Source organism: Haliotis rubra, unplaced genomic scaffold (genome assembly GCF_003918875.1).
Source record: "Haliotis rubra isolate DU_JTF1 unplaced genomic scaffold, ASM391887v1 Scf672, whole genome shotgun sequence".
In the NCBI taxonomy this organism is placed as follows: Eukaryota; Metazoa; Mollusca; class Gastropoda; order Lepetellida; family Haliotidae; genus Haliotis; species Haliotis rubra.
This window is the reverse complement of record NW_025767382.1, coordinates 303-13285: the sequence shown is the minus strand read 5'-3', so window position 1 is coordinate 13285 and position 12983 is coordinate 303. Positions and strand designations below refer to the sequence as shown.

General features: G+C 38.0%; 1 protein-coding gene across 1 annotated transcript; it reads left to right on the top strand.

Annotated features, from left to right (window-relative positions):
* Window positions 1-662: 662 nt before the first annotated feature.
* Window positions 663-12145, top strand: LOC124257763 (the record flags this gene model as incomplete). Its single annotated transcript, XM_046691889.1, has 5 exons — window positions 663-765; window positions 7285-7390; window positions 8710-8923; window positions 10033-10125; window positions 12016-12145. Coding segments are annotated over exons 2-5 (533 nt in total), but the record flags the coding sequence as incomplete, so codon positions are not given.
* Window positions 12146-12983: the final 838 nt, after the last annotated feature.

Sequence of the window (12983 nt, the reverse complement as noted above, 5' to 3'; positions counted from 1 at the left end):
ACAAATACAATCTGAAATGACAATCACACACACTCCCACAAACACACACAATTGCACACAAACTAACACAGAAACCTGGTCACACCCACTCCCACAAACACACACACATACACACACACAAACTAACACAGAAACCTGGTCACACACTCCCACAAACACACACACACACTAACGAACACAGAAACTTGTGACACACAATCCAACATAAAAAAATGGACTGCAGAAAAACAGCCTCACCCAAACACATTCATGCACACACTAACAAACACAATCACACACAATCTGAAATAATAATCTCACACAAACTGACTGACTGACTGAGTTTGGTTTTGCGCCGCTTTTAGCAATATTCCAGCAACATCACGGCGGGGGACACCAGAAATGGGCTTTACACATTGTGCCCATGTGGGGATTCGAACCCGGGTCTTCGGCGTGACGAGCCAACGCTTTAACCATTGGGCTACCCCACCGCCCCACACACAAACAGCCTTGCCCAAACATACTAACACACACAATCACACACACGCATTCACACTAAAATATTTACCCAATCAAAGACTCGCCTACCAGGAAGTGATATGGAATTACTGACGACCTTGTACGGAGGTACAGCAGATGCTATTACAAGTTGTCTCTGTTCAGACCAAGTGAGTGCGGACACGCCAAGCAATTTTCCGGTGTACAGCTCTGAATAGCTTGGAAAATACACATAATTATTTCCATAAACCCGTGAGGTGGCATCGCGACAGCGGCTAACACAATCAGGTAGTTGCTCGTGTATAGTGTTTAGTAGCCAACACACACGGTAGTCTCCAGTGTCATGGTGCTTTAGAACACGGTGTCGACTAAACGATCCCTGAGTGAGTATGTTTTCATGTTATTGTGTTATTACATATACTAGGACTGGATAAGATGATCCACAATCGGAAATACCGTCGATATTAAAAATTATTCATGATTATCGATGTAAAATTATAGATAACATTGTACATTCACTTTAGTGACAGAAAAAGGTTTTTATTTACTCAAACATATACAAAGTTAGTTATTTCAATCATGGGATACTAAATTATGTTCAGGACGCTGTTTTGTTAATAATGCATGTATAAACATGGGTACACTCACCAGCGATGTGAATATATTAATTTCTTTCCAACATTTTGGAATGATGGTCAAAGTGACTTTTCCGATATTTATCGATATTCGATCGATATTTAGTTGAGGATTATCGATCTTCATGATCTCGATCGATAGCCAGCCCTAACATATACAGTTATAAAATGTAACAGAAACTATCGCTACTGTTATTGATTTCCATACATAACAGTACATTAAATGATAAACTATGTCATTGTGTAAGACTCTTTGCAGGATATCTGCCGGGGGTCTCCTGAGTGGATGTTTATTCAAACAATATTTGAAAACTTCTTTGAGCGACATTTAGAAGTTGGTGTGATGAACAAAGAGGAGAGTTCTATGGATATACAAATTCTTTAATATTAATATGAGCGACGTTTCGGTGTAGCTACTAACTCCGTTATCAAGCAAGTCATCGCTTGCTTGATAATAGTGTTAGTAGCTACACCCAAACGTTGTTCAATATTTGAAACGTATTTCAGTTACATCACGTCCCGAAATGATATTGATCTTTAAAAGTTTAACTTACTTTTATTAAACCTACAAAAAAACAAAAACAAAAAACAAAAGAAAAGAAAAACAAACGGTTTGATACTGACAAGTCATGGCGTACTAAACAAATGTTTCATTATTCTTTGTTCAAGAATTGATTTTTTGTTTAATCTTATGCACAAAATGTAACAAAGCGTGCATTTAACTAAACTGTTGCTCTGTTCCGCTGCAGTGAGTGAGTGAGTTTAGTTTTTCGCCCCGATCATCAATATTCCAGCTATATGGCGGCGGTCTGTAAATAATCGAGTCTGGATCAGACAATCCAGTGATCAACAACATGAGCATCGATCTGCGCAATTGGAATACGATGATATGTGTCAAGCAACTCAGCGAGCCTGACCATCCGATCCCGTTTGTCGCCTCTTACGACAAGCATGGGTTACTGAAGATCGATCGATGCTCATGCTGATCACTGGATTGTCTGGTCCAGACTCGATTATTTACAGACCACCGCCATATAGCTGGAATATTGCTGATCGCGGCGAAAACTAAACTCACTCACTCACTCACTCACTCACTCACTAAAGATCAATTCTAACCCGGATCTTCTCGGGTATTATTGGAGCTCAAATGAGTGAGTACAGGTTACCTAGAGAGTAAAGACTGTGCATGTTTTGTAATGTCACGGAGTTCCATCATTTCCGAACTTGCAATGTGAGTGAGTGAGTGAGTTGGGTTTTACGCCGCTTTTGGCAATATTCCAGCAATATCACGGCGGGGGACACCAGAAATGGGCTTCACACATAGTACCCATGTAGGGAATCGAACGCGGGCCTTCAGCGTGACTGCAATGTGTATCTAATCGAAAAGGTAATATTCCAAAAACATTATGATCACAAATGACTTAAAAGATTTAATATTCTTTTTTAAAACAAACAAACAAACAAACAAACAAAACATATTAAAACAATCTATTAGCGGCAGTGCTGTACTGTGCACTGAATTTTGAAAAAGTACTCATTAATTGCATGAGTTATTCAATGCCCCAGTTGTGCCCTGCCCGTAACAAACTAGTTGTTTTCTCTTAACTCCCATCGCTGTACCAGGAAGTCGCAAACAGTCTTTAAAAACACAATTAGAGGGGAGAGGCGGCTCTGGTTACAGAGTCTCATTGTTGAGAAAATGTTGGGGGTTCCCCCGTGTGTTAGATGAACCTTTATGACCCGACCAACAGACAAGACGGAGAGTCGGATCAGTTGTATACGTGGCATTTGGTGCATGAGTGCGTGAGATGGATTTATGCCCAACGAGATACATTTTCTTTTGAATTGCTATTTTTATGCGGATCTTAGATATCATTTTATAAATGGAGATTTTAATTATGATAACAACGTGCATTTATTAAAGGAGAATACGAACGAGAACAAAACTTTTGATATATTGTAAAGGATATTCTAAAAGTCACATTCCGTGATTAAAATTGAACAAAAAGTTTGTAAAATAGCAATAAAAACACAAAAACGTACTCGTATTTCCGCCTCTTACGGAAACACCCGACAGTTAATGAGCAGAGGGGGTATCACGTGACATGACGTCATAAGTGCCTGTTGCTGATGGCTTCCTCTTTGATTTTACCTCACAACTTAACAGTGTCCGTGGATTCTGAAGTAGTAAAAGATGTTCCTGATGTAATTTCTGAAATGGATGTTAGACCGTATCAATACGAACCGATTTTACATCTTGCAAGACAATCTTCCACAAGATGAAAAAGAGGAATCAAGCGAAACGGAGGCACCGTTTGAGGTCAAAAAATATTTAAAAATAGATCATATCATTTAACAAGATTACTATTTGTCAGCAAAATGTCATACAGTTCCAGCCAGCAAACTCACCCCTATAAATATATCACTATATATAAGAATTATTTTTTTAAAATGTGATTACAGTTCATTTTGTGTCAAATGGGTGACTGTAGGGTGTCTGGGATTTAAAAACAAAATAATAATGCTCCAGACGAGGGAAAATAAAAATTATCTGCTTCAAAAATTACACTGGAATTATTTTGTTGAAAAACATTAGGATCCTAGTTGACATTAATAACGTATCAAGTCTCGATACAAGATCCCAGCCTGGTCGAGCAGAGATAATATTCGCGACGCAGATAAGTTATTCCCCGAAAACTGGTGAATTGTAAAAAATACTAGTCAGGACAACGTATGTCTCCCCATTGTTTGGTTATGGAAATAGTTATGGTACTCGGTCATAGCCTTAGAATGACATCGTGTCAGCCAATGAGAATACAGAACAACTTTCACGGCACACACTACCGACAAATAGCGAGTCTGATGCCGACGTGCGTAATTGGACAAAATGGAAAACAATGAAAGCAACAAGTACTTCATGATTTGCCGTTGTATTCGGCAATGTTTCGGGTAGTCTGCAGCATTTAGGGCTCCAAACCGAAAAGAACGTTATAGCGAAACATTTTCAAGCTCATTAGAAATCTCTTACTGATTTTGATAATATATATCTCATGTGTACCAGTCGAACTGCCCCAGCTACAAAATGCCCCAGCAAATTTGGTCATTCATTCTAATTTGTTCAAATGTATTTATAATGATTGAGTATATGCCGTAAATGCATAGTTTTTGTCAACTTATTAAGATATTATGTTCTTCATATAAAAGTTATTAGGAAGTAATATTTCTGATAAATGTTTCATTAGTAAACTCATAACTATGTATATACTTATATATGAAGAACATAATATCAAAGTTGACAAAACTATGCATTTATGGCCTATATTTAGTAATTTTAAATAAATTGGGGCATTTTGACTACCCCACTGGGGCAATTTGACCAAATTTGCTGGGTCATTTTGTAGCGGGGGCAATTCGACTGGCAACCGGACTTGATTTAATGTATGTTAAAAATACCACTGTCAGTAAGTTGTTACAGGGAATGATGGAGTATAAATGAATCTCGTGGGTACTTTTTCATTCGTATTCTCCTTTAAGTATTTTAATGTCCTCAGACCCGTTAATTTTATCAACCACTGTAAATAACATGTTTAGAAGACAACTCCTATTCCTGTACAAAATATTATCCATTTGAACTACTACTTATACATTACTTTAAAACATAGTTTTGGTTTGTGTATAGTGTCTGATAAGCCTTGTTGGCTGGGTAAGCGATATTTTACTGCGTCTATTGTGTATTTTATTTCATGTAATCGTTCACGTGACACTTTAAAAAACTATTAGGGCTGCGCAATATAACCGGTTTACCGATATTTACCGGTTCAGACATGAAAACGATACGTATTGCGATACACTGATCGAAAACCGGTATTTTGACATGCATTCGGAAAACTTCGTAACACTCGGAAATCTTCGGATATTTCCGTTTTTGAATTGTTCTTTTCCCTGTTTCATTAGTGCCAAATGTTACTTACATTTTTATTTTGTCATGATTAAAAGTTTTTATAAAAGGTTAATCAATCATAGTGATTTTGTTGTGTTTTTGCTTTATAATCAGGCATTAACTCGATTATAAGTAGTTTTTGTTAAAAAAATAATCCTTGCAATATATTGCAATACATATCGCAATATATGCTTCCGCATCGCAATATATCGCAATATGAAACTTCTCTGCAATACCCACCCCTATAAACTATATCTGTATGTCTGTCTGTCTATCATCATTTTACGCCGATTTTAGCAGTATTCCAGCAATATCACGCGGGTGACACCAGAGTGAGAGAGCGAATTTAGTTTTTCGCCACTTTTAGCAATATTCCAGCAATATCACAGCGGGGGACTCCAGAAATGGGCTTCACACAGTATACCCATGTGGGGAATCGAACCCGGGTCTTCGGAGTGACGAGCGAACGCTTTATCCACTAGACTACCCCACCGCCCCGGTGACACCAGAGATGAACGTCACACATTGTACCCATGTGGAGAATCGAATCCGGATCTTCAGCGTGACGAGCGGACGCTTTAACAATTAGGCTACCCCACCGCCCACAGGCACTTTAAAAATGGCATTGGTCCTTGCTGGTACATCATGTATTGTTAGGAGTTTTTGTCTTTATATCATTCATCCTAGTCGGTCATGAAAGTCCTGACCAGAAAATATCAACCGAAATAAAGTGAGTGATCTGATGAGCAGAGCCCAAAGTATCCGGGTAGGATGACACGCCTTTTACCATGTCAAGGGGGAAATACCGATTCCACGTAGAAGTATGGTGATTCGTCCTCTAATGACTTGGCAATCAATGAAAAATGCAATATAACAGCTGAAAACCTGAAGCGCGGTTATTACATTCAATGTTCCTGATTTTGAAATATTTTGTTGCAAACGTTTTTCAATGAAACCACATATATTTTGCATTATCCATGAATGTTATCTTTCACTTGTACACTTCAACTACAGTTATTACGAACTTAAAGGGACCACTAATTGTAGTTCGTTATAGCTGTATTTCTTTATAGCAGTAGTTCGTTATAACAGTAGTTCGCTATAACAGTAGTTCGTTATAACAGTAGTTCGCTATAACAGTAGTTCGTTATAACAGTAGTTCGTTATACTATAGTTCGTATAACAATAGTTCGTTATAACAGTAGTTCGTTATACCATAGTTCGTATAACAGTAGTTCGATATAACAGTAGTTCGTTATACTATAGTTCTTATGACAATAGTTCGTTCTAGCCGTATTTCGTTGTAACCATAGTTCGTTATAGCCTGATTTCGTTATAACAGTAGTTTGTTCTAGCCGTAGTTCGTTATAACAGTAGTTTGTTCTAGCCATAGTTCGTTATAACAGTAGTTTGTTCTAGCCGTAGTTCGTTATAACAGTAGTTTGTTATAGCCGCAGTTCGTTACAACCATCTGGTGTGTTCGGTATAGTCTTTATTGTAAGTATCTTTAAGTTGATCATGGAAAACGATCCGACGCCCGTAATGTGATCATATGAGAAGTGTTCCTGATTTCATTAGAAAGTCGTCAATCATGTCGTTTTCTTTTTGAAAACTGGAGCATAATTAACAAGGAAATAATTCGCCGAGGCATTACCGGACAGCTCCCAAAACATAGTTTGAATGAGTGAGTTTGGTTTTAGCAATATTCCAGGAATATAACGGCTGGGTACACCAGCAATGGGCTTCACACGCTGTACCCAAGTTGGGAATCGAACCCGGATCTTCAGCGTGACGAGCGAATAACATAGTTTGAAAAAGGATAAATATGATAACATTTGGTCTAATGAACATTGTAGGAGGAGGTGTAGATTTCATTTCACATTTTGTATTCTCAGTAAACAACCAATCTATGCATTTCAAAGAAATAGAAATGCTGAGATTTTCAAATCAAATCATATACATCAATTAGCTATTGTATAATTATTTAAGTGACATATGAGGAAGAAGAAAAGGATTGTATGGATTGCTAACTTCCTCAATGCAGTAGAGGCAACCTCCTCAATGATATAAAGTCAATTATTCTTCATGTATATATGTTCCTTGTGTATAATGCCGTGTATAACTTCCTTGATAACGGTGTTTGCACCTGCACCGAAATACACGTTATTGCCCTAAAGAGGTTGTCAATCTTTAAAACTTGTTTTTATTAATTATTTTGTCTTCATTGTTCAGATATTGCGAAATGATCTTCCTTCAAGTGGCTGGTCTGTATCTGTTCACACTACTTGTCACGATACCCGGATGTACTTCCACGAAAATGCATTTCCTCGGTCACATGGTGTGTATAATGGATGTCGTAAAACACACTTCACAACATTTGTCCTTTATACATTATATATGACTCATTTGTTTGTTTGTTTTGTTGTTAAACCACAAACGCAAACGGCGGTCTGTAATTAGTCGAGTCTGCGCCAGACAATCCAGTGACTGACATCATGAGCATCGACCTACGCAACTGGAATACGATGACATGCATCAAATGTCAGCGAAACTGACCACTCAATCCCTTTAGTCGCCTCTTACGACAAGCATGGGTTGCTGAAGACCAATTCTAGCTAGGATCTTCACTGTTGACTATCAAATAAAATAACACTCACCCAATTTTAAGAATTTATATAAATAATATCCTACTAAATACATAAAGGGAAAATTTGTTCATTATTTCGAATATACTATCGAAGTTTGCTGACATATTTGCTGCCAATAACTGCAATAAATAACCATTTTTTAACCAATCTCTTGATAAGCTAATCCCGCAGCCTATGTCAATACCACCCTGCAGTTTATAGCATAACGTAACCTGCTGCTTGTGTACTCTGATTTCTTTAGAGCACATCTGATACAACTAAACAAGTAATCAAGCTTTTCTCAATGGTTGAAAGGCCTGAAGTACCACGTGATATAATTGGTCACCTTGACAACCAACTGTGACGTATTTATAGGAAAACGTTGTATGACATCCTATAAATGTATCGTCAAATGTTGTTGTACATCTTACTGAAGATCGTCTCGAGGATGTCGCTCAAAGGAGATGTTAAAGTCATCCCATGGAATTGCTCAATAATGTGATCAGGACGAGTAGTTCTTGAAAAGTCTTCATCTAATTTCTTCGCTGTTAAATAGCATGTTTGAAATACATTGAAATCTTTATGACAGATACAAATTTAAGTCGAATAGTCCTGTGATATATTACTGATATTCTATGTGGTCATCGATCTCATCCATCAATATTTTATGATATTCATTCACTCATACATTCATTCATTCACTCATTCATTCATTCGAATTGAGTGTTTGATTGATTGATTCAGTGGTTTATTCATTCAGCTGGTTCAATAATGTTGAATCACTGAAACAATGGTTCTTGTAAGTCAACAACAGCAAGCGCTCAACTGGAAATCATTTAATATTCTAAATACTAATATTCCTAAGTTTTCTGTAGATATGAAATTGGACAAATTTCAATTTGCCAACTATCATTAGTAACTCAAAGGTTATTTAAACAGGACAGTTTACTATACATACACAACTTAAACGTTTTACCAGGTTCAACTCAAGAGGAAATATGTGTTGAATTGCGTTCTTTATATTGTTTAGATCAAGGAAATGGAAGATGAATATCGAAGATCATGTATCACTGAAGATCACCAATCAATGCTGGATCTCTGCAGATCAACAGGAGGTGACACTCTCGGGCTAGCCACTCGCATACAACGAGTGCCTCAGTATTCTGTCTGCACTCTCAAGAAACGCGTTGATAGATGTGCCTGGTGCTTAAATGGGACATGGAATCTTGCATCATGTGAAAAGGGTAAGTTACAATATATACTATAAAACTTATATAGACTCTGTTGTCATGGTGTTTGTTCATATTGTCATGACATCCACATTCCTATTCACGCTCACACCAAAGCTACGCTCACACCAAAGCTACACTCAGGGCAAACACATCATCAACGCAAACCCGTGAAGATTCGGGTTAGAATTGATCTTCAGCAGCCCATGCTTGTCGTAAGAGGCAGCTAATGGGATGGGGTGGTCAGGCTCGCTGACGTGGTTGACACGTGGCAACGTATCCCAATTGCGAAGATCGATGTTCTTGATGTCGATCACTGGATTGCCTGGTCTACACTTCGTCGATTATTTACAGACCGCTTCAATATGGCTGGAATACTGCTGATTCGGCGTTAAAAACAAGCAAACAAGCAAACAAACAAATATCGTTATCACAACGTTGTGGATGCTACGTTCTAACATGTAACGTTGCATCACGTATCATCTCATAGTATACATGGCATGGATTTAAGTCATGTTCTTGAACACGAACATATCGCTCGAACGCAAAGTGCTTCGCGGAACAGAGAACGACACGATCAGACCGCGCAGAAACCATATCGATAAATCAACACAATACTTCAATGTTAGTTGGCATAAACTAATAACTAAATGTGAGAATACAAGAAGTGATGAGAAATCATAACGGGCATGGCAATTAAAAACAAAAGTATATTATCATGCAATGTTATAGGAATGTTAAGGAAAGGTCATGCACTCACATACCATATATTGTGTTTTATAATGTATTTTCATAATGCAATTCCCTAACCTTGCTTCAACGACAAGGAATCGTGTACCAACCTTGTGGGAATTTGGTTCGCTGGACCTAACCCACACAGGGATGAGAGAGTGAGTGAGTATAGTTTTACACCGCGTTTAGCAATACACCAGCCACACCACGGCGGCGGACACCAGAAATAGGCACCACACAAAATGCCCATGTGCGGAATCGAACTCGGGCCTTCGGCGTGATGAGCGAAAACATTAACCACTAGGCTACCCTAACGATCCTTCATGGATGAAGATATAATAATGTATAAACACCTAAAGCCATCAACTGTGTAACATTGTTCCTTCTAACAGGCAGAAGAAGGAAGAAAAGATCGTTTTGGTTCCTGGATGATTCCATCAGCGATTGTTCCTTGTTTTGTCAGAGGCGACAACCAGGGCTTCTCGGTAAGTTCTACTTTCCCTTTTTCGGCCGACAGAAAAGGAATACATGCAAGCGCTTCCCGTTTGCAAGATTAACAAGGTTCCTTGTTAAGATGATATTTCGTAGGGACATTCTTTTCACGAACACTTGCTCCAAGCATTGACTATCAGTGAACCATGCATAAACTAAACGCCAAAAGAAACGTTACCCTCCTTCCTTAATGACGGAGGTACCTATCTTCAGCTGGCGTTGTGATGCGTTGTATATCTATAGAACTCTCCTCGTTGTCCACTTCTTGGTCTGTCTACGGTTATCCCAGTCTGTCTGAAGCCCTGAATAAGTCTTATAACCGTGATACGGTGGCATCCGTGGGCGTTGGCAACATCATTGTATGTCGACCCCATCTGCACCATCCCAATGGCTCTTTTTCTCCCTTCAGCTGTTAATCGTGGCATATTTCTTGTACTTCTGTATCAGATCATGTTTTCTAGGCTCTCTTTATACCCTATAGAATCGTTCTGCATGTTAATGCTGTCTGAATATTGCTGCGTTTTGGCGATTGATATCGCTATGTGTAAAATGGGAATGGAAAAATGTTACTTTGCAAGCAAAAATGTTAACAACGAGCCTAAACATTTTTTCACAATAAAAAGTTTGTTTTCACTAATGCAAATCAGCAGAAAATGTTTGAAAAGACTGAAATCATAGCAATGATTATTTTACAATTTTACACACTCCACAACAGTTGTTTCTTGTTTTAATAGTTGAAAAATGGTGACTTTAAATGGTTTATCATTGTCCCAAAGCAGAATTTTATTTCAACCTTTCTTTTGGACATCAAAATCACTATTATTGGTTTATTTCGGCATGGACGAATATAGGACAATTTAACTCTTCTGAAAAAAGATGCATTTCACCAAAATATGAATACATTTGAGATTTGTTTTCCGTGATTTGCATAAAGCTGTGTTGTTAAGCTTTCTTGTAAACTAAAACCTTCTAAAATATCTTTGATAGTTTTTCAGTAATTCATAAAAATAGGAGGGTAACGTTTCTTTTGGCGTCTAGTGTATATGTTTTACTGTTATGAAAATCTGATCAATCGGATAATTTAGACATGTTATTTTTTGGCACGGACCTTTGATGGTATGATTATGGAAAAGGTTTTGAGTGAGTGAGTGAGTTTAGTTTTACGCCGCATTCAGCAATATTCCAGCTATATGGCGGCGGTCTCTAAATAATCGAGTCTGGACCAGATAATCCAGTGATCAACAGCATGAGCATCGATCTGCGCAATTGGGAACCGATGGCATCTGTCAACCAAGTCAGCGAACCTGACCACCCGATCCCATTAGTCGCCTCTTACGACAAGCATGGGTTACAGAAGATCAATATTCTAACCCGGACCTTCACGAGTCGAAAACATTTTGAAACTTATATTTTCATTCGGTATCATTATCAAGATTTATGATATCATCACTACATTCTTTCAGAAAGCAGACATGTTTTTTTTCACAATAAAGTTACAGCGTAGTCGAGTAGGTTCTCGACAGATCTTTGAACTGTATATACTTCCCTTCACCTTAAAATGACACGTTTATTTGTTTAGAGTGTTTTCTCAATATTATGAGTTGGGAGAAAGATAAATAAATATTTTAATCAGTTTACATTAAAGACATATATCATCAGATGCTTTTTCTGTACATTCATGTTTTGAGACGAGCGATAGCTGTTGCATTTTGGTAACCAGACTACCCATAGAATACATGTATCTGGTCCTCGCTGAATATTTGGTGTCCGTCAAATTACACCCAGCACTTCTGGATTACATCGAGTTACTTTTTTGAATCAGCATGTAGTTGAGTCCGTTTATATTGGGTAATGGTTAGTACCAAATATTGATTTTGTTAAAGGGTTTATCTCTCCGACATTTTCAAGCTGCACATCGCCAAAGACGCCATTTTATGTGAAAGGAGGACGGACAACCACTCGCGTCACGTGGACAGTACCTGTAGCACATGATGGTCAAGGAAAGAGTGTCAGGTCAGTATTTCTAACAGATGTCGTATTGGGGATCAGGTGGTCAGGCTCGGTGACAGGGCTGACTGCGTGTACCCGACAGCCTGGTTAGGTGTTCACGATATCAACCACTGTTTTTCTGGTGAAGGTCGACGTCATGTAGCGAGACTGATTCAATATACATTTTGCAAGGTATAATGATGGGTTGTTGAGTCTGATAGTTTAGATAGCATCGGACATAAGACTGACCATCAAACCCGTTTTTGCAACAATTACTTTGAACAGATTTATGAATATAATTTCAACATATTAAGAACGAACGATAAGTATCGACAGCGACAAATGAGGCTTAACCATCTCAGGCGTCGAATCTCGCGAGGCGGAGTTGCCTTCCTAGGTCACGTCAAACAGCTGGTATTGTCAGTTCGAATCCTGATTTGCTCCTGATTATGTTTCTTGGTTTGTGTGTGCCATACCTATTCCCATGAGTGTATTTATATATGTAACAGTGAATATGTCAAATCAGTGATGTTGTAAAATCACTGACAATTTCAGGGATGTTATAAAATCCCTGATTCACTCGGTAGTTTCACAAAATCCCTGGAATTCCTAAGGATTTAACAAAATCCCTGCAAGTCACGACAATTGTTTTTACATATTCCCCGAAATGAATACATTGCATACTCAGTGTTTGTTTTGACAATACTGCTTGTAATAAGTAAAGACAAAAACGTGTACAACAGCAAAAGAATTTTTTCTTCTGCGTTGAAATGAAAATAGTTGCATAAATATGTTATAAAACAATATCAAATAATTTAACATATAAGTGACAAAAACAATATCTATCACTATCAGATGCAAT